The sequence below is a fragment of the Pararge aegeria genome, chromosome 23 (genome assembly GCF_905163445.1).
Source record: "Pararge aegeria chromosome 23, ilParAegt1.1, whole genome shotgun sequence".
NCBI classification, from domain to species: domain Eukaryota; kingdom Metazoa; phylum Arthropoda; class Insecta; order Lepidoptera; family Nymphalidae; genus Pararge; species Pararge aegeria.
In genome coordinates this window covers 5,760,091-5,787,805 of record NC_053202.1, presented here as the reverse complement: position 1 = coordinate 5,787,805, position 27,715 = coordinate 5,760,091, and the positions used below count along the sequence as shown (strand labels likewise).

The window sequence follows — 27,715 nt, the reverse complement described above, 5'->3', positions numbered from 1 at the left end:
TGCTAAGAATTTTGGAGCCAATTTGAGCTTTAAATCCAGTTAAAAACAAACAAAAAATTTAGTTCAGTTATGATCTCGAGAACTTCCGTATGCGGGCATATAAAAAAAATATATTCCTGCAGGTCTTTCCGACAAGCCACTTTGAGAGTAGAATATTTACACAAAGTAAGTCGTTATACAGTATATATAGTACAACTTTTGACTACCAATTACACGCCAGTGCCATATTTTCATTTGAGTTGAATTGCACCTTGGAAAGTCCAGTACTCAAGAGGCACTGGGTACTCCGAGCGCCAGTGCACGTCCACTCAGTACTGCGTCCGTCTAAAGACTGTCTCACACGATATGACTGACAGCTACCCTCTCTCCAGGTGTACATAAGACAACATATTTATCTAAATAAATAATAAATAAATAAATATACTACGACAATACACATAGCCATCTAGCCCCAAAGTAAGCGTAGCTTGTGTTATGGGTACGAAGATAGCTGATGAATATTTTTTTATGAATATAATACACATAAATACTTATAATATACAGATAAACACCCATACACTGAAAAACATTCATATCCATCACACAAACATTTTCCAGTTTTGGGAATCGAACCCACGACCTTGCTGCCCACTGCGCCACTCGGCCGTCAGATCTATTTAATAGATACCAACACTCCGAATTCCGTTCATCAATAATATGACACTAAACATAAATTTATAATTATAAGTCTAGCTTTGCCCCGCGTTAAATATGAATCATCATAGTATAACCTTGCTCAACAATTGGGCTATCTATTTAAAAAAAAAATGTTCGTCAGTCGTTCATCTCTGACGATTACGATTAAATATGCAAACAAACTCTTCTTTACTAATCTATTACTTTAGACAAAAACGAAGATTTGTAAATTAAGATTTATATCCCAATAAATAAAATACACAGAAACCTAAAGTATAAAAAAAAACAATATATTATCATACTATCATCATTATACTACTTATATAAACAGATAATTTATATATCATTATATCGAGCGATATATATAATTTTTTTTTTTTCGTACTTTTTTTTTTAGTTTCGTTTTTAAATTTTATGTGATTCATTTATTAAATTGAAATGTAACATAATATGTTAAATTTCAATTCAACAGTACATTTATGTGTTAAAATAGTTTTGTTTTGCCAATTTTTGTTTGGCATGTCAACCACGTTGTTTTATTGATGCATTGATCAATTTTATGAAATATATATCGCATCAACCCTTCATAATCTGATTGGTGGAACCTAATCTGTGCGTTCGAGTACACTATGCGAGTTCATAGGAGTGTCCGTGTAGTGACTAATGACATGAATCGTTTGCTTCATTTTGACTGATCTTTGAAGTCACTTCTTATGAGTTTAGCCCATATTATTTTTAATTTTATACTTAGTAATATCTATATATTATTATTACTATCATTAAATATTATCTTAGTTTCCATCTCATATAATTACTAATTTATTTAGTATACGGAACTTATTTCGTGCACATATTAACTTTAAAAAACCGTAGTATTCTCCTAAAAACTGTTCCAAATATGTTAACCCTAAGTTTTGGTATATAACCCTATCTTTAGGTATTTGAACGTAAACTACCTTAAGATGTCTCATTATTAAAATATAAAATCCAATAGTACTTATTGGCTGGCACTTACTGCACACACCTACTGACTTCTAACCCAAAAAATGTGCATTAGGGGCGTTTCTTACACCGTTTGGTCAAAGATTTCATCAGCATATTTGGATTAAAGGACATCAATTATTTTATACTTAGTCAAATAATTAGATTTAAAGTATACACATATTATGGAGGCAGTTTTAGAGGAAAATTCCGCGGTAAAGACAAACTATAGACTTTTAACCTTAAAAATGTCCTTTCTTGGCGTCTCCTTCACCGTTTGTTCAAAGGAGAATATTTTTATTAAGAGACATCACTTTTTTTAATTTAGTCAAATAACTTAAGATTTGAATTATACACATAAGGAATATTTTGGAAAGAAATCCGCAGTTAAGATAAGCTACTGATATTTTACCTTAAAAAAAGTCCTTTAGTGGCGTCTTCTAAACCGTGAAACATTTTTTTTTACTACCCAAACTTTTGAATTATACACATTATTAGGGAGAACGTTTTTGAGAAAACATCCGCGGACAAAACAAGCTAGTGACACTTAACCTAAAAAATGTCCTTTAGTGGCGCCTCCTACACCGTTTGTTCAGAGACAGAACCCAGTTCTTCATTTGGGTGAAGCAGGGGTGCCGGAATCGCGGCAAGTGGAAGTGCCTCTGACGCTAGAAGGCACGCGCGAGGTACACCCGTCCTCCAATGCGTGACACCTCGACGAAACCCAGCTTGTTGTAGAACTGCTGTAGGTAGTGGTCAGTTGAGTTGATGCACGCGTGCACGCCGTTTACACCTAGACAAATAAGTTAAATTACTTTACTAAAAAAAAAAAAAAATACATAGTTAGATATAGGGAAAAATTAAAAGAGTTGATGCACGTGCTAAAAAAATATAGATAATGGAAGGCCCAGGTATTCACTTATTCACTTCAATACCCACAATGTTCAGGATGGCACTTAGATCTTTCATTAATTAACAGTATTATTGAAGCTAAATACCTAGTTTCTCATATTAAAGTATTAATTTTATAAAAGACATCATTAAAGCCCACCAACCTGCTTTAGAGCAGTGTTGTGGGTCTGTACTCTATAAACCTGACTTCCCAAGAAGTGAAATAAAACAACTAGACTGACTCTAATACTGTATATTAGGCTTCTCTATAATTCATATTACTTATTACCTTCAAATGACTCTACTACCAGTTCGGAATGCTGTCTTCGGCAGAGAAGACCACTGGCAAGAAACTCTACCGTTGCTCTTTTATTCAATCAATTAAAACAAGACTTATAAACACAATTACAACATTATCATATGTTATAACGCTAGGCCCTTTGATACAAGACATATAAGACAGGTCAAACATAACTACTATTATCACTTATAACATCAGGACTTTTGAAACAAATTGTTTGTATAGAGCAACGTATGCTACATAAGCTATCTGTATGAAATAATGCTAGGGCTCCATATATGATACCTGAATAACCCAAAGGATATAAGAGATATACTTATCTGATGCTACATCAGGTACAACCATAGTACCGACAACTTTTAACAACTTATCTCAACTCCATCACCAGTATATACGACTCTTGTTTTGCCACAACAATATTTCGTTAAGTATGTCGTTTCCATTATAAATCATCTATTCCCAATTTGTAACGTTCTATCCACAATACTTTACTTAATCTTCTATTCTCAATTCATTAATTTAAATCCGTCCTCACTTTTCTTTTGCCGCCAATCTCACTTGTCAAACTCGCGTCTCCCGCCATAGATCCTATACTTTTTTTTGACAGTCTAATAAAGTCCATTATTCTATTTTCAATACATTATCAATGAGTATACAAACTATGATTTGTTGATATATTTAATATAATCATCGGGTTTATCATAGATAAAGTGCTGTAATTCCCTATTTCCTAACACGGCCATTCTGACAAGTACTTCGTTCTCGAAGTACATAGGGTTATTCTTTTTAGGTATATGTATTGTATCATAAGTCTTTAGGTTCAAAGAACATCCTTATAAGTACATCATCTTATGTACACCTCTATAACATTAGTTCAAATGGTATATAAGCATAAAAAATCATCAAATCAGTTACATTCTGTATACACTTTTATCAATAAACTGTAAACAATATTTTATCAAAAGATAGGCATAATCATAACATTTTATAATTAAAGTGAAAGAGACCAAAAAAATTTTCATTAAAATTCCACACCATTTAACATATTACAACAATATAATACTTCTAATAAAGTAAAATGATTAATTTTCAACAATGTAAATCAAAAATACTCATTTTCATTTATTTTGTACATTTTAACATGTACAATCACAATCCAAATATTTCCATCTCAATATAAATCTCAAAAAAATTTATCCTTTTGCCTCTAGTCCAACTTTATCAAAATATCCACACAGGTAATTGTATTTCCCATCAATTCTGTCATTGACATTGTTAGTCTCATTTAGTCACAGATGCAATCGGTACAGTCTAATAGTCAAACCAATATATACCAAAACACCAACACCCACTGGTGATATCAACAACATCATCACTCTCAAGTGATATCAATAACATCATCACCCACTGGTGATATCAACAACATCATCACCCACTGGTGATATCAATAACATCATCACCCACTGGTGATATCCACATCATCATCACTCTCAAGTGATATTAATAACATCATCACCCACTGGTGATATTCATATTTTTTCCACTGTCCAAGTCAAGTAATATATAAGATAAATATAAATAAATTAATATAAAAACGCTAAGATGGAATTATTTCTATTAGTTTACATCTTTTTTTTTATCATCTCATCATAAAAGCCAAGGTATATGTTCAATTGTTATTTCTATTATTCAATGTTTTATTTCAATCTAAACATCAATTAAACCACCTGTTTAACAGAATCATTTATCATGCAAGGACTCTTAAAATTTCACATACAATTTGATAATTCAAACAACTGTAAACCTAAGTATAATCTAATTATTTATAATGCAACTAATATATTTTCCTTTGCGGCAGCAACATTAATTTAGTTTATAATTGTATTTTATTTATATCATTTTTAAAAACTTCTCTCAACATCATACTGAAAGATCACTGACCTAACCTAACCCACAACATTTAAGCTGACTCCTAATTCTTTTCTTCACACAACCCAACATAGAAACTAAACTATTTCATTTAGCTATTCAGTAGTAATTTTCCCTATATGTATTGTTCTGACACATAATCATATTCTATTCTACCAACAATTTTTTTTTTTTTTGTTTTTTTTTTTGTTTTATGTGTATTCTTTTATATGTTCTGAATAATTTACACAATCTCTCCTATCTCGGCTTTCCTGACAAGTACTTCGATCTCGAAGTACATAGAAAAGTTCCTAAATAAAAGTTAACAGCTCAGCTAACCTGACTAGTTGCTCAATATAAACTTGAAATCTTGTATGTAATAAATAAGAATTAAAAGAAAAATCTATTACACATTCCGTTCGGCTAACCTGACCAGTTAATTTATTTTAGCCTGGACAGACTAATAAAATAAAACTTAACACAAATTACATTTGGTTAACCTGACTAGTTAAATAAAACTTGAAATTTCAAATTTATCAAACTTATCACACATTCTGTTTGCCAACTTGACTAGTTGGTTTTCACAAACAAACTTAAATCAATTCTATTTTGGACTTAATCATTTCAGCAAAATAAACAAAGAGCCACTAGGCCATATCAGTTTCAGGTAATAAGTACTATCTTTCAAAAGTAGAAACCACAAAAAGAAAAGATAAATAAAAATATCACATCAATTGGTTCCCCGGACCACATATCCTTCAATGGAATTTTACCAATTCTGGTGCTCTGTCTCCAGAGTGTTTCTGTTTTAGCACATACCAGCTATTAGTTAAGACATCATCAAAAACATCAAACCATGTACTGTATCCACATTTGCCGGGATGGTTATTAATTGGTTCCCCGGACCACATATCCTTAAATAGAATTTCAACAAGCATGGTGCTTTGTCTCCAGAGTGTTTCTGTTTTAGCACATAGCAGCAAAAACTTGAGGCATCATCAAAAACATAAAACTCTTTACTATGTCCACATTTGACGGGATGGTTCTAAAAAAAGTAAATCTGCATTAGAGTAAGGCATAAATTGGACATGAATAGGATCCAACTTCTGATGCTAAAAAAATATAGAAAGAATGGAAGGCCCAGGTATTCACTTATTCACTTCAATACCCACAATGTTCAGGATGGCACTTAGATCTTTCATTAATTAACAGTATTATTGAAGCTAAATACCTAGTTTCTCATATTAAAGTATTAATTTTATAAAAGACATCATTAAAGCCCACCAACCTGCTTTAGAGCAGTGTTGTGGGTCTGTACTCTATAAACCTGACTTCCCAAGAAGTGAAATAAAACAACTAGACTGACTCTAATACTGTATATTAGGCTTCTCTATAATTCATATTACTTATTACCTTCAAATGACTCTACTACCAGTTCGGAATGCTGTCTTCGGCAGAGAAGACCACTGGCAAGAAACTCTACCGTTGCTCTTTTATTCAATCAATTAAAACAAGACTTATAAACACAATTACAACATTATCATATGTTATAACGCTAGGCCCTTTGATACAAGACATATAAGACAGGTCAAACATAACTACTATTATCACTTATAACATCAGGACTTTTGAAACAAATTGTTTGTATAGAGCAACGTATGCTACATAAGCTATCTGTATGAAATAATGCTAGGGCTCCATATATGATACCTGAATAACCCAAAGGATATAAGAGATATACTTATCTGATGCTACATCAGGTACAACCATAGTACCGACAACTTTTAACAACTTATCTCAACTCCATCACCAGTATATACGACTCTTGTTTTGCCACAACAATATTTCGTTAAGTATGTCGTTTCCATTATAAATCATCTATTCCCAATTTGTAACGTTCTATCCACAATACTTTACTTAATCTTCTATTCTCAATTCATTAATTTAAATCCGTCCTCACTTTTCTTTTGCCGCCAATCTCACTTGTCAAACTCGCGTCTCCCGCCATAGATCCTATACTTTTTTTTGACAGTCTAATAAAGTCCATTATTCTATTTTCAATACATTATCAATGAGTATACAAACTATGATTTGTTGATATATTTAATATAATCATCGGGTTTATCATAGATAAAGTGCTGTAATTCCCTATTTCCTAACACACGCGTGCACGCCGTTTACACCTAGACAAATAAGTTAAATTACTTTACTAAAGAATAAAAATAAAAAAATATATAGTTAAATATATAAAAATGAAAAGAGTAAATTTTTACACAAAAAACCCTGAAGTCAGCTATAGTAAACAATTTAGTTTTTCAAAAACAGGTTTGACAGTGTACACAATGGATAAAGTCTCTATCCGGTGATTTACGAGTAGGTAAGTGATATTTTAGTTTAGTTTATATTAATTAATTTTGGCACTTACTGCTTTTAAAGATTAAAATTTAAACAAATAAATTTACATGATTCCTTAGTTCCTATTGTTCTACAATGTAGCAGTATGTTTTTTCCACAGCTGGTTTTTTTAATCTTCTAATTAAACACCTAAGGTAATCGTTGCAGATGGGCACCGGGGACAAACCTCTTCGATTTTTCGTTGCTTTTATACTAACCATTTTGATGTGATTGTTTTATTTGATAAATAAATTAAAAAAAAAAAAGTTAGAAGTGCGTGCTGGGATTCAAACTCGGCCCCCCAAAATTGCCGCTTCATCCACTTTTAAATTCACATAAATATTAAGACATACCGTGAGCACGTAATGCAGCCAGGAGACACGTCAGTAGTCTAGCCGGCGCCAAGGGGTCAGTTTTCGGAGGCAGTACACAGCACGTGAGCAACGCCGGGTGACTACGCACGATGCTGTCCGGGGCACGCTCCATGTTGTTAAACTCGTGAAAGTGACCGACACACTCCTAGAACAGATAACATCATACATTTTCACAAGCTTCGCTATACATACATAGATAGATAGATAGATAGTCATTACATTCATATGGAATAGTTATGCATATAGTCGTATTTTTAATTAAACGAAGTCAACTGACGTTTACTGTGTTGTCAGTTTATGATGAAATAAAAATAGTGTTGTGACAAAGTGAATCATTGAAAAAACTCCTGAATGAATGAAATGTCCTCGATTGACTAGTGAATAGTTAGTGTGCCGAACTGCCGGTATCGGTTACGGGGTTCGAATTTTAGTCGTGCTTTGTACATACCAACGAGTTTTCGACGACTATGTTCCTATAGTATCTACCTATACTGAATACCGAGTGTTTTGAACATTAAGGAAAACATTGCGAGGAAAGTTGTAAGAATGTCCTATTTTCAATACAGCATGTAGTTGAAACTAAAGATGTATAAAATATAACAATTATAGGTAGGCAATGAAAATAACAAAACATCGCTTATTACATAATTTGTTTTTATTCATCATCAAATAAAAAATCATCACTATCGCTTTCGGTGACATTAATTATAAGTCTGTCTGAGACATTGTCGATCATGTGGTCGAGACCACACATTTTGTCTTCTTCTTTGATTATATGAGACACGCAGCTACTCCATTTTTCCGGTGTGATATGTTGAAGTCCTTCTTCAAAAAGTTTTTTTACTTCTGCCATTTTGAAGGTTTTGTTTTTTCTTGCAACATAACCTTTAGCCTGCGCCCATACCAACACAATGGGATTGAGCTCACAGTGGTACGGGGGCAGACGTAAAACAATTATCCCATGCTGCGCTGCCATCTCGTCCACAACATACTTATCGCAATGTTCTAGTTTGTGCTGCCGTACAATGTCTATAAGAGTAGCTTTAAACATAGTTGCTTCGAATGAAATGTTTTTGTTCTGTAGCCACTCTTGTATTCTAGGTTTAGTCCATGACATTGTAGGAAACGATTCTAGTTTCCTGGAGTGATATGGGGCATTATCCATCACTACTACGGAATTTGGTTTTAGTTTTGGCAAGACCCTCATAAACCACGTCTCAAAGGAATCGGCATTCATCTCTTGATGATAATCTTCTTTATTTTTTTTGGCTTCAAATATTAATAAGACGTCTTCTACGAATCCTTCTTCCCCGCCTGTATGGCCGATAATTAATCGTTTGCCCTTTCCTGAAGGCTGTTTTAATCCAGTGGTCAAGCCATCTAGTAAGGCCTGGCGGGACGATAACACTGTCTGGCAATCCATGCCTTCTTCGGTGCATGACCTAAAACATAGTGAAAAATACAAATTCATTATTGAAAGGACAATTTAATGTAAAGAAAACAGAAAATTGTAATTACCTTCGTTGATCCAGGTTTCATCTTGGTAGTAAATATACCTTCCTTCCCGTCGATACTCCTTAATTTTTCGTAGGTATCGCTGGCGCCATAAAATAATGTCCTGTCTGTCAATTAAAATGCTTTGTCTTGATTTTGTGACATATTTGAAATTTAAATGTTTCATAATGCTTCTTAATGTACTCCAAGAAACATTGGGTAAGTCTGGGTCTTCATTGACAACCTTAAGAATCTGTAAAGTAATAATAAAAAAAGTTTTTGAGTAACTAAGTCTACGCAATCTAATACTGAGGTTTTACAAGAACATCATGGTGGGCACAGAATATAATGCAATAGAAGGAATAAAGTTTCAGTTACCTTTGTAATGGTAGGTGGCTCATTTGCATAAAAAAAATGATGTACTTTTCGCCTTATAGCGGCAAAAGTAAAATCGTCTAATTTATCTTTGAAACTGTGTTTCGGACCACGTTTCTTGGGAGACCTAAATTGTTTATTTTCTTTATATTCTCTTAATACACTGTAAACTGAGGTCACACAAATTCCCAAAATGTCAGCTGTTTTCGAAACACATTCTTTTTTTTCGGGAGTCTCAATAGGTAATAGTGAAGCAGCTTTCTCCTCAAATACGTGTTTGTAGACGTTTTGTATCATATCTTTTTCGGTAACGCTTAAAGCAATCCGTGGTCTCTTCTTTCTTGGAGACAAGCTTTGGCTTGACGTGCTTGGTTGAGGATCCATATCAGCAACAAATAAACACAACAATTACCACAAACACAACGTAACGAAAAACTTAACAAAACCAATAACTAACCAAAAACAAATAATCGGCCGTCGAAGCAAGAATATTTTGGCCGTTGAAGCAAGTGATATTTTGAACTTAAACCCATTCGAACTCGCCCCCCGGGAAAGCTTAGCCAAAGTCCACTATCCTTTAGATTATCGCCGTTGCTAGCGAAATATGGATATTTACCTTAGCGGCCGGGGACAAGTCAGCTCTCTCCATAAGCTCCTTGGGATACTTGATGCACATCTCCGGTATCAGCGCGATCTCTTGCCTCTTATAGAAGTCCTTACTGTTGAGCGCCGCACACGCATAACCCACGATCTCGCGTTTGACGGCTGGAAACATGAGAATTAAAAAAAATTGTGCCCAGAAAATATCCAGTGAAAATCACTTCATCGAATATTTACCGCCGGTTTTCATGGGTCTCACTTCCGCGGCATCAACGTCGGGGTCGTCCCCGTCAACGTCGTCAGGGTCCACGTCACCGAGGCCGTCATCCTCTATCACCATGCAGAGCTCGGGCGTCAGCGTCAGAAAGGGCACTACCAATCTGTATCAAATCATTCACTTTTATTGACAAGCGACGTGGTCTAATAGTAGGAGATCCCGGCCGAGGGGGCAGTTTGTGAATTTACAAGTTCTGAACTTCCTCAGTTCTGGTCTGCAGTCTTGGCCTAGCGACAACGCCGTACCGCCAAGCTTTTTAGCGTTCCGGTACAATGCTGCGTAGAAACCGTGTATGGGTTTAAAAAAACTGCCATACCACTAACAAGTTGGACGGCTACCATTTAAGACTGCATCACTCATCGCATATATAAAATTTGAAGTAATTAAAAGTATTTTTATTTTTCTTTATGAATATGTTAAATTAAATTATAGTCATTTATTTTAATATAGTATTAATTGTACCTCTTTTCTTTTGTATAGCATCTTAGTTACACAGATGACTTTGTCGGCTTGTATAGAAAGCACAATGTTATATATTTATCAGACATCACAGAATCATTTAGTTTAATTACAATAAAAACCTTTAAGCCGACAAAGACGTGGCGCTAAGCGATTTAGCGTTCCGATACGATCTCGCGTAGAAACCGACTAAGTTTATGGGTTTAATATAGCTGCCATACACTTACAGATTAGCCCGTTACCATATTAGTCAATGGCTAAATTGTGTTGGAATTAAAAAAAAAAAGACAGAAAAAGAAAAAAGAAAAGATAGTTCTGAGTACCATCTACACTATCTGCTATTATGAGCTGAATGATATTTCCACTTGATCAATAGCGACGCCATGTTCGCCCGCCAGGTCGCGTCAAAGCTTTTTGCCAGCGCCGCACATAACTAAAGCACTGCAGAACAAAATAAACGCCTACCTATCGACACATTTTGCAAATTATTCACTAAACAATTAATCATTGTAAAGTCAACATCTCCTGAGGATGCTCCGGTTTCGGAGCGAAACGTGCGTAGAGGGTACATTGCCGAAGATCTGTTGGTTGTGGCATATAACGATTGAAGAAATTATAAATTACACCATACAGATTCTCCTGCTTTTCGCGGAGTATAGCAAATTAAGCTTAATTTTCATGTTATGTCATGGATTTCCGCAAGGTAACGCCTGCTTCTATCCAATGCTTACCTATCGGCCGGTAGTGTTTGAAGATCGCTGGGGAAAAGATCACTGCAATCGGAGCCGTCTCGACACGTCTTATGACATATTGTGCATACCTGAAAAGAAACGAAGTCGTTTCAGGTCCTTTTTTTCCTATCTTACGAGAATAAGCATTCTTACATGCATTCATCATCATTGCAACCAATGGACGTCCACTGCTGGACATAGGTCTTTTGTAAGGAGTTCCACAATACACGGTCCTGGGCCGCTTGACGCTAGCGGCTCCCAGCGACTCGCCTGATGTCATCTGTCCACCTCGTTGGGGGCCGACCTACGCTGCGTTTTTTCGTTCTTATACAGTATTTGTTAATATAATTGTTAAAATAATTGTTAAAATTGAATTTAAACAATAAATGTATCACTTGAACAGTGACGCAAAACAAAATTGAAAATTCCTTCCCTTCTATGAGTTATACAAAAATGGCAGGCAGTGCTTTAGTGCATGTATGAAGTGCACGCCACTGGCTGCAGTGGGTCGGTAATAACAATGTTAGCAAAGATTAACAGTTTCTTGCCAGCTTCTTCGGATAACACTGCCTTCCGAACCGGTGTTAGAGTCACTAAAAACTAAAATGCCAACATGAAAGATATTTATTTTGTTTATGATTTAATTGCAACTCACCGCTTCCTCATCGGCGGGTGTGTAAGGCCGCACGGTTAGAGGTAGCCCGATGGGCATACAGTGCGGCCTCAGAGCATCGCCACTGCACTCTACAGGTAACAACCTCCGGAGATCCGCGGTCAAACCACCACGGAAAACCCAGGGCTCTTGGGCCCCGCTCTCGAAGGCCTCGCGCCAACCTTTCGAGAACCCTGCAAGTAGTGTAGTATTGGTGTATGTGTATTGGTGCGTGAGTTTTGGTTTATGCAAAAATAAGCTAGGTCAGTAAAATATCTTGGCTAATTCACATCACAACCCTTTTTTATACTTCATGAACTCAATCGCCAATCAAATCTCAACTATCACAAATTATTTCGAGCTATAAGAGCAAACAAAAACGTTATAAATGTTTTTAATGCAAATAGCAAATGAGTAAAATCTTAACGGCTCCAGTCTTACGGTTACATTACGTTTAATGTTACTATAACACTACTCACATGTGTAACTCCCTTGTGCATATGTCGCTATGCTGTTCGGGAATTTTCCAAGTTCTAGAAATAAAAAAATTCAAACTAAAGTTCTTTAAATGAAGAAGTTAATATTTACAATACGGCAAAGAATGCATTCTGTAAGTTGGTCATATAGTAGTTATTTATGCAACTGTTGTTTAATAAGTGGTATTAAAACACGAGTGTGGGTTTTTAATAGTATCATATGAGTGTTTTAATACCTAATTATCAACAGTTTCATGTACTCTAATAATATGAAACCTCGAAAAGATCGAAGAATTATCGAAAGTAAAATATCGAAGAAAAATTGCGGGGATTTAAATTACCCTCTTTTTTTTTTTAAATAGCGCGGCCTTCCGCGGAACACGCGTGTGAATGCAATGTTCCTTTTTTGAAATTCATACACATACCACGCATAGATTAGTCAGAAATTGGCTGTCTGTGAGAAACCCTTTGCGCAGAAGGGATCGAAAATAAAAACAAAGGAGTGTTACATTGAAATTCACTAAATTACATCATCCGTTTCGATTATATAATAGTTATTAGGATATTGGGTATTTTAATATTGGAAATAAGCTAACTGTTTCAGATTATTTTATAAAGGATTTAAGGCACGGGAGTATTTAAAACAATTTTTATCTACTCCTATGCTTTTAATCCATATTATTGTGAATCCGTAACGCTTAGATTTATAATATACCAAAAAAAAATAAGACTTTCTCTTTGTTTGACCCTTCTTTCAAGTAGCAACTTTCGCGTTGTTAAAATAAGTAGTTAGGCATATATATGCAGCTTATGTTTTGGACGAAGCCGAGTACTTACCAAGCCATCGTAAGAATGCTTGAAGCAACGCCAATACAGCGCATAGATCCCACAGGTAGGGTCGCAGTTCTGAGTGCAGTTCTTTATTGGGCGCGCACGCTACTCTCCGCGCGAGGCGTCTCGTACGGCCCGCCCACCAGGAAAATCGACGTAAGCGACGACGCCATTCGCTCGTCTGAGAGAGAAAGAATATTTCGATTCATTCTTACTTATTATACCTCCTTTAACTGCTGAAACTAACTTAAAAAAAAGGGGTGTGTGTAGTCAGTAAATAGCGACATTATGGACTTCTGGTTTGGTCCGATTCTAGCTTTTGGAGTCAATGGGAAACACAGCTTACCTCCGGTCTGTTCCCTCGGGGCAGTATGCTAGCGGCGTGGGTAGTGAGCCAATGGAAGTCGTGCATCATTCGTAAGCCTCTGGAGCCGTGCTCGAATGGCAGATAAAAGAGATCGCAAAGCAGTAAGAGATCATCCGCCGTGAGCGCGTCCGGGTCCAGCGACGATTCTTCCACGGCCCTGGAGTGTAAATAATCTGTTTAGCTTAAAATCTTCGAATGGGTGATTTTGTTTGCACGGAATTTGTACACTACAGGCGCAAGTTTGTAACCAGCAACGCCGCTAACGAGTAAGTGAAGAGCTTTCGACCAATCTACGTCTATGCTCTCGTTATTTGAAGGCTCATTTTATATGATACATCATTGGGGCGAGATTTCGATCACCCTAGGAAACAGTGGCGTGCACTTCATAAATGCAAAAAACTGCCTACCCTAAAATTTATATATAACTCAGAATCTCTTGCAGAATTTTTGCCGTTTTATGCAATTTTCCTGCTGTATGCATACCCTGGCAAGAAACCCAGTGCACGCCACTGCTAGGAAAGCTACCCCCGACAGAATTCATAATTATTTTCTTATTATTATTATTTAGCACAGAGGTATTGTTGTGTTGCGAGACTTGACCTGAGTTGATAAGTTGACAGTTTCCCATATATCAGGCGAGAGCCAAAAGGTTGGCAAAGCTGCGAAAATTGCCCAAAAGTACATAACGTAAGCATCATAAATAATCAATCATTTGTAAGGATTATGTTGATATGGCCTTCGCTGTATAGACGCAATGTACTTACTCGTCTGTGACTTCTGTTGGTTCCACAGATTCCACCATCATGTCAGCACTCAATGGACTATTGCTGGGCTCCACTTGCATTGAACCATTCTGAAATATTAACACTTGCTTTGATTTCATTGTATTAGACATGCCTAACGTATCACTGGACTTTCGCACGGTGAGAGTAATTGTACGGCAGAGTGATTACGTATATCGCGACAGGCTTGCAGCAGGCGTAAATCGCGCGATCACTGCTGTTAACGTCACTTTTGTTTATGTATTGTGTGAAAAAGTGCAATTTGACAGCACTGATCGCAAGATTTACGCCTGTCGTAAAATACGTAATCACCCTGCGGGTGCCATCTCCGCGTCGGTCGCGGATATACGTAGCAGGTTCCATACATTTGTTTCAATCCCTAGATCTGATATTCGCATCTTGTGAATTATCGCTTGTGACAAATATAACGTGATCAATACATAAGATTGGATAGGAAGTGCCTATATTCAACCCAATTCCAGGTAGCTTTTACTATTTAGTAATGAATGCAAGCTATAACTTAACTTAATGATTAGATTAACGACAAGGCTGCTTTGAAACAGGCCACTCTCATCTCTCACAAAACAGACAAATTCTAAAGATTGTTAAACTTTAAAATGATGTTGGAAAAGAGCAATCTGCTGAGTTTCTTGCCGGCTCTTCTCATTGGAATCTGCCTTCCGAACTGGTGGAAGTCACTACAAACAGACTAACTAGACGTTTCAAAAGTGCTTATTAAGTAGGCCTACATGAAATAAATTTATTTTGAATTATTTTTTTTTAATACATTCTTTTAATTACCTTAACCCACAAACGAACGGCACAATGTCTCAAGACATATTGAAGAGTTACAGCTATATAATAATTAAATTTTACACTTCTTGAGTCACTTCGTACCACTCCCATGAGAAGGAGAGAGATTCAGTTGCAGGATTGGTTGAACTAACCTCGCTCAGTTGATCATGCATTATAACATCAGAGTCCATAGCAGTGTTGGAAGGTGGATCTACATCTAGTGGCTCGAGGACGGGTTGGTTTGGACTTAGCGTTTGAGGAGTACCTGCAATAATATTACAAAGCATTAAAAATCTCACTAAGTTGTAACTAAGCGTTCATACATACATATTTACATAATTGTAAGGGGATGGTGATAACTTCGTTCGCCAACTTAATTTGGCAAAAATTTTAAAATTTTTTACTGTTAAATATGTACTGTTTGTGTTAGTTTTATTTGTTATTTTTTACAATTTATTTAATTTTTTTATTAAAATTTAACTCTTGTTATAGTAATAACGCAACAGGCGACGCGGTTGTTTGCTCAGTTTGATGACTGAAAAAATATATAAATATTTTTTTTTTTTTTTTTATATTTACCTATAGGATGAAAATCTTACCTCCAAGGCTCATTTCACCGTTTTGTTGCTGTTCAGCCGCTGTCTCCACTTCATCAACGATGATGGGATCATCTTCATCCTTATCCTTCTTCATATTCTCGATGAAACTAGCTGACTCCAGTACGCTATCATTCGATGCAGATTCATTTATGTCGATTTTATCACACATTGGTTGATCTGTCTCTATTTTGTCCGCGTTTTCTGGATCGATCACTTTCACACCCATCAGCGGTACGGGTAGAGTTGAAACAGGTATTTCTGTCGGTAAGGACATGTTGGAATTCGCGATCGGTATTATTGGGTTGGGTATGGACTCATTGAGGATAACTGTGGTTGGTGAAACGAGTGAGTTCATCACCGGCGTTGGTATGGGGTTGAATGTTTCTATTGCCGGTATCTGAAACAAAATTTAAGAACGACTTGAATTGGAGAAAAGTTTTATTATTAAAAAAAAAAAAAAATATGTATTTAAAAAAAGAAACACAATGGATAAAAAAAGAACTAGCTGAGCTGTGCAATGGCGACCTTTTCGCTAAAGCGATCTCTCCCAGGCAACCTTTGGTGAAAGTAGTTCAGGAGGTTGAGGAATAAGGGGTTGGTGCAGCAATAAAAACTTTGCACCTAAAATATTACTACTACTTCACGTTATAAATTCTAATATTGCACATATTATATATAATACATATTGTTCAAAAAATATGATACTAATAAACTACATACTATAATATATTATTTGGAAATTTTTTTCATCTGTGCCACATCCATCCCACAGTTATATTGATTAAGCTGTGGGATGGGAGAAAATGTCCCCTGCCTATGCTAACCGTGTTGTATTCCTTTTGAGACTTCTGATAAAGAAGCAGGAAATTGGCCACAGATAGTTCATGTCATACTTTTTTACATGTGTTCATTTATAGGCACTATACTTACCCCAGTCGACAGTATAGGACGATCAGGCGTGGCGGAGCACACATCAGCTAGAGCCTGCAGTTGACTAGTGTTCACAGTTGGAATGGCGGGCGCGAGCTCCGCCGTGCAGGTAGTTGTTGTGCTACTTGTCGCGGTGACCAGAGACATGCAAGTGTTGACAGATGGCAGAATTGGGATTATCGGCACTGCAGGCACTGTAAAAAATGGTAGTTTCACACTAGACAAGGGGCGTGCATTTACACGCCTAATTGAGGGCCTGGGGATATAATTCAGGGGATATAATAAAGCACAGGGAACTTAACAGTCTAAAATATGTCAATGAAAAAGCTACTTTAATACGATCGCAATAAGTTGAAACTTGCTTGCAGACGCACTACGTAATTTCGAGCCAATTTTAACCTAAATGCCATATAAAATAGCTTTATAGCTTATTATAAATTAAACAAGAGATATTATGGTTACAAAGACAACGCGTGAGTTAGGGCTGGTGTGAGACGCTGCTGGCACCATTAAATGGACCACGGTGATTGTTGCTCGCAATCCGGCAGCAAAGATAATAATAACATTTGCATGGGACTAAAATAAACGAATATGAAATTTCAAGGCGAGCGCGTCATTGTTAATTTTTTTTGTTTTTTGTTTTTTAATTAAGTGTTAAATTAATGTATTAGCTGGACTAGAAGTCGCTACACCGGGTTTAATAACCATTTTTAGGAGAACATATCACACTCGAAATCTTTCTTTTCTTAAAAAATTAGTAGGAATCTTACCTGTTATTGGTGTTTGTGGTTTGATAACAGGGCCCTGCGCTGCTTTCGGTATTGAGAACTCTGGAAGCCAGTCGTTGATCGCTTGTCTAGAATAAACAAGACAAATTTCAGCTATACACTGTATGACAAGTACACTTTTAAGATATTAATAGAAATGTGTTAAAACTACATAACAAGTGATAAATTAAAATGAGATTTTCTTATTTGTAAACGGATTTTTACAAATCTCCGTTTGTTTCCCTGGGATAAAAATTAGCCTATATAGCCTCTCTGTTCTTTCAATTAACTCTATGTCTACAAGTTGATTGATTTCTCTATTAGGGCGTGAAGGAAGCACGAACATACAATCAAACTTTCGCATTTATAATATAAGTATTTATATTTTAAATTAAAAAAAATATCAGACAAAAAAGATTGCTTAAATTATCAGACCAATATGTTTATCAGCGTACCTGAGAGCTTGTCTATGGTGGTAGACGTGTTTCTCCAGAGACATAAGTACTTCGTCGTCACACACGCCTTGTTCGCTCTCTCGCTCCAATTTAATATCCCATGACACTGCTTCCACTGTAAAACAAATAATAAATAAAATAAATTAATATACTACGACAATACACACATTGTCATCTAGCCCCAAAGTAAGCGTAGCCTGTGTTATGGGTACTAAGATAGCTGAACAATATTTTTATGAATATAATTCACATAAATACGTATAATATACAGATAAACACCCAGACACTGAAAACATTCATGTTCATGACACAAACATTTTTTTTCCAGTTGTGGGAATCGAACCCACGGCCTTGGACGCAGAAAGTAGGGTCACTGCCCACTGCGCCAACCGGCTGTCAATTGTCAAATGAACTACTATGTTTGAGATCTTAATTACCTCAGATCTAAAAAAACTGTTTAATGTCCAAAGTTTTGATTCAACCATAAATTTGACTCGTTTTAGCATTAACTTTGGCTGAGCAAAATCAAAATACACTATAGATCTTAGAATAAGCTTTTGATTTCGGCTTGAGTTTCCTACAATCTTTAACTGATAAATTCCTCGATATGTACACATATGAATTATGGTTTATTGTGATGGTAGATCAGAATACAATTATCAATTGTTCTCTTTCCGCGGGTGTCGTACGAGGCGACTAAGGGAATAAACCAGAGAACGGGCAGTAGTGTCTTTTGTGTTGCTACTACCATCTACTGAAATCACATAGCCGTCTGCCCAGAATGGTGATTATGGGCGAATCCTCCCTCCCCCCTTGGGAGAGACCTTTAATGCAGCAGTGGACTGTTATATGATTGATTGATATAGTATGTCAGTTTATTTTATTTCATATACAGGGTGTCCCGTAATTCAACGTCAAGCTAAAGACTGGAGGTAGGTGTGTTTATGACTACCCAGAAAAAACATAATTAAAAAATTTAGGTCTCTGTTTTTTTGTGATCTGAGCATTTTATTGAAAAATGTCGAAAATCGCCATACTGTTCACCAGTTTAGGTACTATATTTACAAATTTGCTAAATTTAGTGTGTAGATTTTTGGAGTGCTAACTTAAATAACTCTGCTTTTGACCACAATCGCAAAAAATAACAATATTTCTACAGTTCGCATAAAAAAAAATATTTTACTTTTAATTTTTCTTGAAATTATTATAAGAAAAAAATTTAAGCTTACTTTGACAGGTCATGGTGTAAAAAAAATGTAGTTGCACCCACATGGCAAGCTATTTCAAAAGTTGGCGCAACTAATCAAGTTTCTATTAAGGTATAATACCTTCTACATTTTGCTTTAAAAAAAATAATTTAATTTTTTCCTAAACAGGAGCCAATTTAAAAATAATACCCATAATCAGTGAAAAGGCCTAAAATGGTGAACAGTAAAGCGATTTTCAACATTTTTCAATAAAATGCTCAGATCACAAAAAAAAAGAGACCTAAATTTTTTAATTATGTTTTTTCTAGGTAGTTATAAACACACCTACCTCCAGTCTTTAGCTTGACGTTGAATTACGGGACACCCTGTATTGTGCAACACTTTCCACCTATTTCCCAACCTTTCATTCAAAGGATTAATTTTAGTGACTGCCTTGCCCGAGGATATAATGACTAAATTATTCTTTGTAAAGTCAACATCTCCTGAGGATGCTCCGGTTCCGGAGCGAAACGTGCGTAGAGGGTACATTGCCGAAGATCTGTTTGGTGTGAAGTATAAGGATTGAAGAAATTATAAATTACACTCTGAGTGACTCTGAGCCTTCTTATGAGGCCCATAGTTAGTGACCACGCCTCAGATCCGTAAGTCATCACTGGCAACACGCACTGTTCGAAGACTTTAGTTTTCAGGCACTGAGGGATTTTGGACGAGAAGATGTCACGAAGTTTCCCGAACGCTGCCCATCTGAGTTGGATTCGGCGGTTCAAATCTTTCTCGAAATTGGACCTACCCAACTGGATCGTATTTTCTAACGTGGTGCAATAAAAAAAAAACTGTCTTCTAAAGTTAAAAGGTAGTTCTACAAGTTGCTTCAAAGATAACCGACCTGACATAACACTTATGATGCGCCTTCGCTCCGGGCATATTCCATCAAATAAATTTGCTTACGAAAAAGTTGATACACCCAATTGTAGGGTCTGCAATGTGGTCGAAGACATTGTCCATATTCTAATGGAATGTGCCCGGAACGAAAGTTACCGACGACAGCACTTTAATAAGATTATTCTAATTCTAATTCTTATAATATCCGTTGGATATTTTAACAGTGTGCTGGCCTACCCACATTCAATGACAGCAAGAAAACTGTTGCGATTGGTTGGGATTGGTATCGAGAAGAGACAATAACAATTCCTATCTCGATGAAAGTCCTGGCTACTGCTGTATGCAGTACTAGTACTGTATGCAGTTATATGTAGAGGCATATTCGCCCAGCGAATCATCTCTTAAAAATAGGATAAAAAAAAAAAGAAAAAAAAGTATACTTACTATGCGGAGGTGCGTTCAAACTGCATCTAGCCCAGTGTGCCAATGTCCATATGGGTATCATATTGGCGTTGTATTCACAATTCGGATTGGACAGCACTCCACGCAATAGCGGTATTAGTTCTGGTTTTCGGCCACAGTAGGGACCTGAAAAGTAAATAATAGAAGCATGATGAAAATCAAAGTCAAAGTCAAAATATCTTTATTCAAGTAGGCCCATAGGTGACACTTTTGAGAACACATGAGAATTACACGGTAGCGAGATGATGGCGATAACTATATTCGTATTAACAACAAAATTACTGCAACTAAATCGGTTTAAACTAAGGACAGTTGTAGGTATGATAACAGGCCCACTGCCCACTAAACAAACACCTTTCCATTTTAGGTATAACTGACAGTCCTCTCTGCAGAACATGCATGGAGACGGAAGAAACAAAGATACATGTAATGCTCCAATGCAATGGAGTAGCAGAACAACGCACAGCACACCTTGGTTCCTCAACAACTCTCCATAAAGAACTCGGCGACCTGGGCGGCCTGCTAAGCTTCTGGAGTGAGCTCGGCTGGCTGGAGTGATCCAGCGGGGAGCCGCATCAGTGGCCATACGTACAACGGACGGTTCCAGACCAACCAAGTGCGGAAAAGGACCAGGAACAGAAGAGGTCAAATTCAAAGTCAAAATCTAGTATCTTTTTTCAAGTAGGCCCATAGTTGGCACTTTTGATGCATACATAAGAATTACACGGTAGTGAGATGATGGCGATAACCACATTTGCAAATTTAAAACTAAATATAAGTACAATTTATGACAAACCCAATTTTTGGCGAGAGCTATAGGCTCTTTTATAAAATACTGGACTAAGGTGTGCATGAAAATTATTCAAGTTATCCCGAAAAAATAAATATTCAAGTTGAAATTTAAAGTGGTAAAAAGTTTTTTCGGGTTTTATAAAAACTTCAACACCAGAGGGGTTAAATAGGAGACCAAAGTGTATTTACAAGCGAACGACGACGTGATAAAACCAGTCGTGAGTTATTGCGTTTCAACTGCGAGATCGGTATGGACAATGAATTAATTAGACCGGTAGGTACGATCGTAAATGTAAGTTCGTGAATGTTGATATGTATCTTTGTATGTTCAAATTGTTATTAGTAAATTAGAATCAGGTGTTAAGTTATATATGTATGTAAAGTATTTAGGAAAATTAATACTAGCTGACCCGTGCAACTTCGTTGCACCAAATCGGTTATTACCGGAAAACACAAATAAAATGACATTTTCTAAAAATGAATCCTAGCTAGATCGATTTATCGCCCTCGAAACCCCCTGTATACTAAATTTTATGAAAATCTTTGGAGCCGATTCCGAGATTCCAATTATATATATACAAGAATTGCTCGTTTAAAGATATAAGATAAGTTTATAATTTAAGTATTTTGCTTATATATTGTTATCAGATCATACACTCAGGAAACGCCATTACGCCGGAACACAGCAATGATGTGAGCATGGCTATAGTACTTCCCCAAGCTATACTACTACTGAAAACGAAATTTATATGCAAATCGGGGACGGCTAGTTTAGTAATACATTTGAATGTTATTGCTCACCCAAGAAAATTCTCTTTTGATCGTAATCATTGGCGTGCAGGTTGTCCCAAATGACCGGCGGTCGGCGCAACACCTGGGTTATCTCCTCTATGCATTCAGTTGTTAGTGTTTTCGATATCACTTTGGGTCCTGAAAAAAAAGGTCTGTTATTGAATAGTGGGCACAAATTTATTTTTTTATTTGATTACTTGCTTTGTCAATGCTATGTGCACTTATATCAGTCCATGTTTTTGTGTGTGTTCTATGTTTAAAAACGTGTAATATGCATGTTGTTAGTGCTCTTAATAAATAAATAAATTACAGGTAGGATAGACTTTTTTATACATTCATCATTGTCAACCCATTGCTGGCCCATTATAGGGACGGGAATGGGTTGAACATGATGGGAAGGGTTTAGGGCATAGTCCACCACGATGGACATAGGCATTAGGATCCACTGTTCTGCTTCAAAGGAGGCACTAAATGGTTAATATTGCATCAGTGAAAACACATTTCAACGTTATGACACGTTTTATAAAAAGGTCCTATTAGTTTAACGAGTTAAATATATTCTTACCAGTCCACATTATATCAATCTCTTGAGAGAGCTTAGTTCCGAAGACTTAATACTTAATATGTCATCTATGTTAAAACACATTTCAACATAATGCCACATTTATTAAAAAGGTCCTATAAGTTTAACAAGTTCAATATATTCTTACCAGTATACATAATGTTAATCTCTTGACAGAGCTTAGTTCCGAAGACCTAATGGTTAATATTGCATCTATGTGAAAACACATTACAACATAATGCCACGTTTATTAAAAAGGTTCTATAAGTTTAACAGGTTAAATATATTCTTACCAGTCCACATTATATCAATCTCTTGAGAGAGCTTAGTTCCGAAGACTTAATACTTAATATGTCATCTATGTTAAAACACATTTCAACATAATGCCACATTTATTAAAAAGGTCCTATAAGTTTAACAAGTTCAATATATTCTTACCAGTCTACATAATATTAATCTCTTGACAGAGCTTAGTTCCGAAGACTTAATGGTTAATATCACATCTATGTGAAAACACATTTCAACATTATGCCTCGTTTATTAAAAAGGTCCTATAAGTTTAACAAGTTAAATATATTCCTACCAGTCCACATTATATCAATTTCTTGAGAGAGTTTAGTTCCGAGGGTATTCAGGTATTCCGAGGCAATGACAGTTGGTACAGCTCTCGTGGAACAATACTGCGTAGGGCACAGCAGGAACTTAGGGCATCCCAGATGTTGATGGATTTCATTTGTCACCGAAACCTGGTGAACATTATTATTATTACTATTTATTGACAAGACACATTAGCATTTCATTGTAATAAAATTCATAAAATAAAACAGCAGTAAGAATTACAAATACGGTCTAGTGCTGTTACAACAATCAATTATAGGTGTATACAGCACAATCATTTTTGTCTATGGCCAAAAGAAAACTAAAAAAGTACTAAACCAAAAACTATTAACAATCCATGTAGATCTGTAACAGAGAGGTTTATCGGTCTACAAACGTTGGCATTATACTGGCACAAAGAGGCCTTGACAAAGATACTAGAGTTTGCAACAGTGAGTACTGAGAATTTAAGTATGAGGTCCCAGGTTGGATTCCAAGCAATTAAGCAATTTATAATTTCTGAATTTCCTCTGGTCTGGTCGGGTGGGAGGCTTTGGCCGTTGCTAGATACCATCCTACCTACAAAAACCTGCAGATAAACAATTTAGTGTTCCAATGTCGTGTAGAAAACGATTAGGGGTATGGCTACCATACTAACTAACAGGTTAGCCCGCTACCATCTCAGACTGCATCATCACTTACCACCAAGTGAGATTGCAGTCAAGGGCTAACTTGTAGTGGAATTAAAAATAAAAACTGATGGGTTGACTAAGTGTCAAGGTCAATGCTGCCATGATGCAATCACATATACTCCAAAAGCGTTGACACACTTTGTTGGGCTTCATCTGCTCCAATTAGCAACCATATTCTGCTACTGGGTTTCAACTGTATGTCACATGAGGTATGATACAGTATGGTCAGTTACCTGTGCGTGTGCAAAGCTCTGGAATATCTGCTTGTCTGCCTCGGTCATTTCAGGCTCAATATCATCAAAGAGTAGCGCAAAACACATGCATCCAAATTGGGAGACCTGTAAAAAATAAACAAGGTAAGGTCTCTTCATTTTTGATTGGAAGCAAGGAGGCCAAGCAGCTCCCACAATCCTTAGCAATATTAAACAGTTGTAAACGTAACGTAAGTAACTTATAGCAGCTCAAGCTGTCTTAATCATAGAATGAACATTACTTTTAACTTAATGTTTGTTGGTTTATTGTTATAGTCCTTCATACTAGTACAACGCTTATAGCCCCTTCTGGGTTTAACAAACAGCAATATCTCTTCAAGTTTACCATTCCAGACTGCCATTGCCTTTGATATATTAAATACTACTATTAATAGATAGACTAGATATTAATAATTATGTACTTTGAAATTTTGTAATTAAAAACACAAAGCCTATGACTTATTGCAACTGTTAACTGGGGAGAGCACTGAAAACTATCATAAATTTAGTTATCCTGTTTAAACTGTTTTTTAGAAAATATAATGATAATAATATTATTATTACTAAATTTGATTTACAAAAAAAGGTGGAAGTGCTGTCTGGTATTTAGTCATTAGCTATTCTTTTTCAAAAGTATGTAGTGTGTTGACAGTTGATCAGAATACGTAGTTGCCACTGGAAAATGTTTGTTTGATGAACATGAATGTTTTTCAGTGTCAGGTGTTTATCTGTATATAATAAGTATTTATATATATTGTATTGATAAAAGATAAAAAATCATCAGCTATCTTAGTACCCATAACACAAGATACACTTACTTTGGGGCTAGATGGCACTGTGTAGTATATTTTTATTATTTATTTACACAATCAGCATCAGTCCATCACCAAATCCACCCATTAGAAAAGACTTTAGACAAGCAGTGGACTGTTATAATATATAAAAAATATACAGGGAAAAATTTTACCTGCTCCAATTTTCTTTTCAAAATAGTTATTTCTTTCTGACTACTGTATGTTATGTCCAGTCCCGGGGACAGAGCGTAGCAGAATGTTATGCCATGCGATTTTGCCTCTGTTATAAGGGAAGTTAAGTGTTCTGCCTCCTCTACAGTGTAGAGTTCTCTCCAGTATGCTCGATGCTTGTAGTCGTCTTTTGGAGCGTAGACATACATGTCTAGACCCCATTTTTGAAGCCTGCAATATGACTAATGATGAGAAAAAAGAAGTGTTTACAACTTAAGCTATTCATTTTGAGTTTAATCTACAGCATGCATACAAAACGGAAAGAAAATAAATGAGTATAACCATTTTTGTTTAACTGAGTATAAAAACTAAGATACAGGAGTGTTGCTTAATTGCAAAATACAGTAAAGACTTCATAAACTGTACCCAGGTCTTAGTGAAATTTGAATGACGCTATAATATGAACTGCAATAAACACTTGTGGAAACCTATTGCCTACAAACAAAGAAACCCATTGGAGGGTATGCGAGGAACTCATCCTGCGATGGGTCGCCCTGTGTACATAAATCTGAAGGAGTTACTGCCTTATCATTATCATCATCATATCAACCCATAACCAGCCCACAACAGGGCATGGGTTAAGGCAGTAGTAAGTAACACAAGGGGTTAAGGCAGTATTCCACCACACTAATCCTGTGGGTATTGGTGGACTTCACACACCTTCAAGAACATTATGAAGAACTCTTAAGTATGCAGGTTACCTGGCAATATTTTCCTTCACAGTTGAACAAAGTGATATATTAATCTCTTTAAACCTATTAAGCCTCATGTGCCTGTAATTACTCCGGCAACCATGGAATTCAGACGCGAACAATGTTACTTGGCAACTGCAATGCAGCTTGGTGTCGGAAATAAGCATGGGGTTAGTACTTCTCGGGACAATATTTATTATAAAATTCTCTTCTAAAATATATGTACGGCTGGCAAGTCTACAAAATATGATGAATGCTTCTATTGATGGGCCCTAACTTCAAATGCCAAAAATATCAATATCAGCAATGAACAGCTAAGTGTTCACAAAACTGTTTGGTACATTATCAGATGATTCAAACAAAAAAAATTGTAATATTTTGGTTTATAATGTGATTTTGTAATTGTTATTCAAAACAATGTGTGTTACCAATCTCTGAAACATTGTATGAAAATTGTTTCTGCAATATAAAAAATGTGTGTTTTCATAAACTACTTGATAAACCTTATTCTTGGATAATAAATAGAACCTGCCATTCTATTGGAGCTTGTTTGTATTTATAGGTTAGTAAACAAAACTTCCCTGAGAAAAATTTGTGTTTTTATTGAATTTATTCTACTTTAAACACTTTTCACTCAGAAAACAGTGAAAGCCTAGTGGTTAGGGCTTCAAGCTCCCTTTTCAAGTGGCTGAGTCTGATCACCAGCTAACCACCACTAAACTTATCAGAGGAATGTGTTATTTCAATTCAAGCAATTAAAATATCACTTTCTTTAACAGTAAAGAAAAACTTTGGGTGGAAACCTTTGTGCCTGAGAATTTCTCAATAACATTCCCAAAAGTGTGTCCCACTCGGCAAGCATGGTTCAGACTAAATCCATCTAATCAGCACAACATGTGATCTCCTTCAAAATACGTAATCCAAATACTCTAAGAGCCATAATATCAGTAATTTTTTTAGAAGTAATCTGTGGTTACTTAATCCATAATACAATTTAGTGTTAACTGCTTATGTCTGCATATATGAGCTATCTTCATTATTACAAAGTATAAGGCTAATGATAAGTTTAATTAAATTGTTTTAAAATATTTAGCTCTTCTAAAAATCACTACTAAGTGAATACTTATTAGTATTATTCTAAACACTTATAGTATTCTGGTAAGAAATTATAATGTGTATTATAGTGATTTTGATGTAGGCCAGTATCAATATGTACTTTACTCACTTTTGGAATAGGTCTTTCCTCTGTTCAGTGGTCCACGGGCGTCCGTAGAATCCTGCAACATATCATAGGTCATTAACACTGACCTAACAAATATGCTAACTATGCAATAGTAAATCTAAAGCTAGTTTTGTTTTCCAAAAACAATCGTACCTTCGACCACACCGCAAATGAAGTCTTTTCGTTTAGAGTTTTGATCTGGACAACATTCAGTCATTTTGGAGATCTATGAAGCAAGCCGAAATAATGAAAAAAAAAACCAGTAAAGACAAGTAAGCTTGGAGATCACAGATTAATGAGAATTAAAGAACTAAATAAAATTCTTCACAAATAAAGCACCGGTCGAAACACTAAAGGTGCAAATTGGCCAATTCAATTTACACACACAATACAAAATACAAATCGCTCTGGAAAATTATGGAGA

General features: G+C 35.9%; 1 protein-coding gene across 3 annotated transcripts; it reads right to left on the bottom strand.

Moving 5' to 3' along the window:
• Positions 1-1,113: 1,113 nt before the first annotated feature.
• On the bottom strand, positions 1,114-27,715 carry LOC120634297 (protein O-GlcNAcase). 3 transcript variants are annotated; one of them, XM_039904788.1, is made up of 22 exons: positions 27,445-27,715; positions 27,295-27,346; positions 25,320-25,548; positions 24,335-24,439; positions 23,396-23,558; positions 22,260-22,388; positions 20,649-20,792; positions 18,115-18,229; positions 17,663-17,748; positions 16,893-17,086; positions 15,963-16,359; positions 15,516-15,628; positions 14,551-14,639; positions 13,766-13,943; positions 13,426-13,600; positions 12,592-12,645; positions 12,116-12,306; positions 11,461-11,549; positions 10,231-10,373; positions 10,010-10,158; positions 7,504-7,669; positions 1,114-2,449 (listed from the first exon to the last, which is right to left on the bottom strand). In XM_039904788.1, exons 1-22 carry the CDS (start codon positions 27,506-27,508, stop codon positions 2,325-2,327), a joined length of 3,150 nt encoding a protein of 1,049 aa, XP_039760722.1. In that variant the 5' UTR covers positions 27,509-27,715; the 3' UTR covers positions 1,114-2,324. The 3 variants fall into 3 exon arrangements, with proteins under 3 accessions (XP_039760722.1, XP_039760723.1, XP_039760724.1); XM_039904789.1 differs by having other exon boundaries at positions 16,893-17,077; XM_039904790.1 differs by lacking the exons at positions 23,396-23,558; positions 24,335-24,439; positions 25,320-25,548; positions 27,295-27,346; positions 27,445-27,715 and adding an exon at positions 22,816-22,828.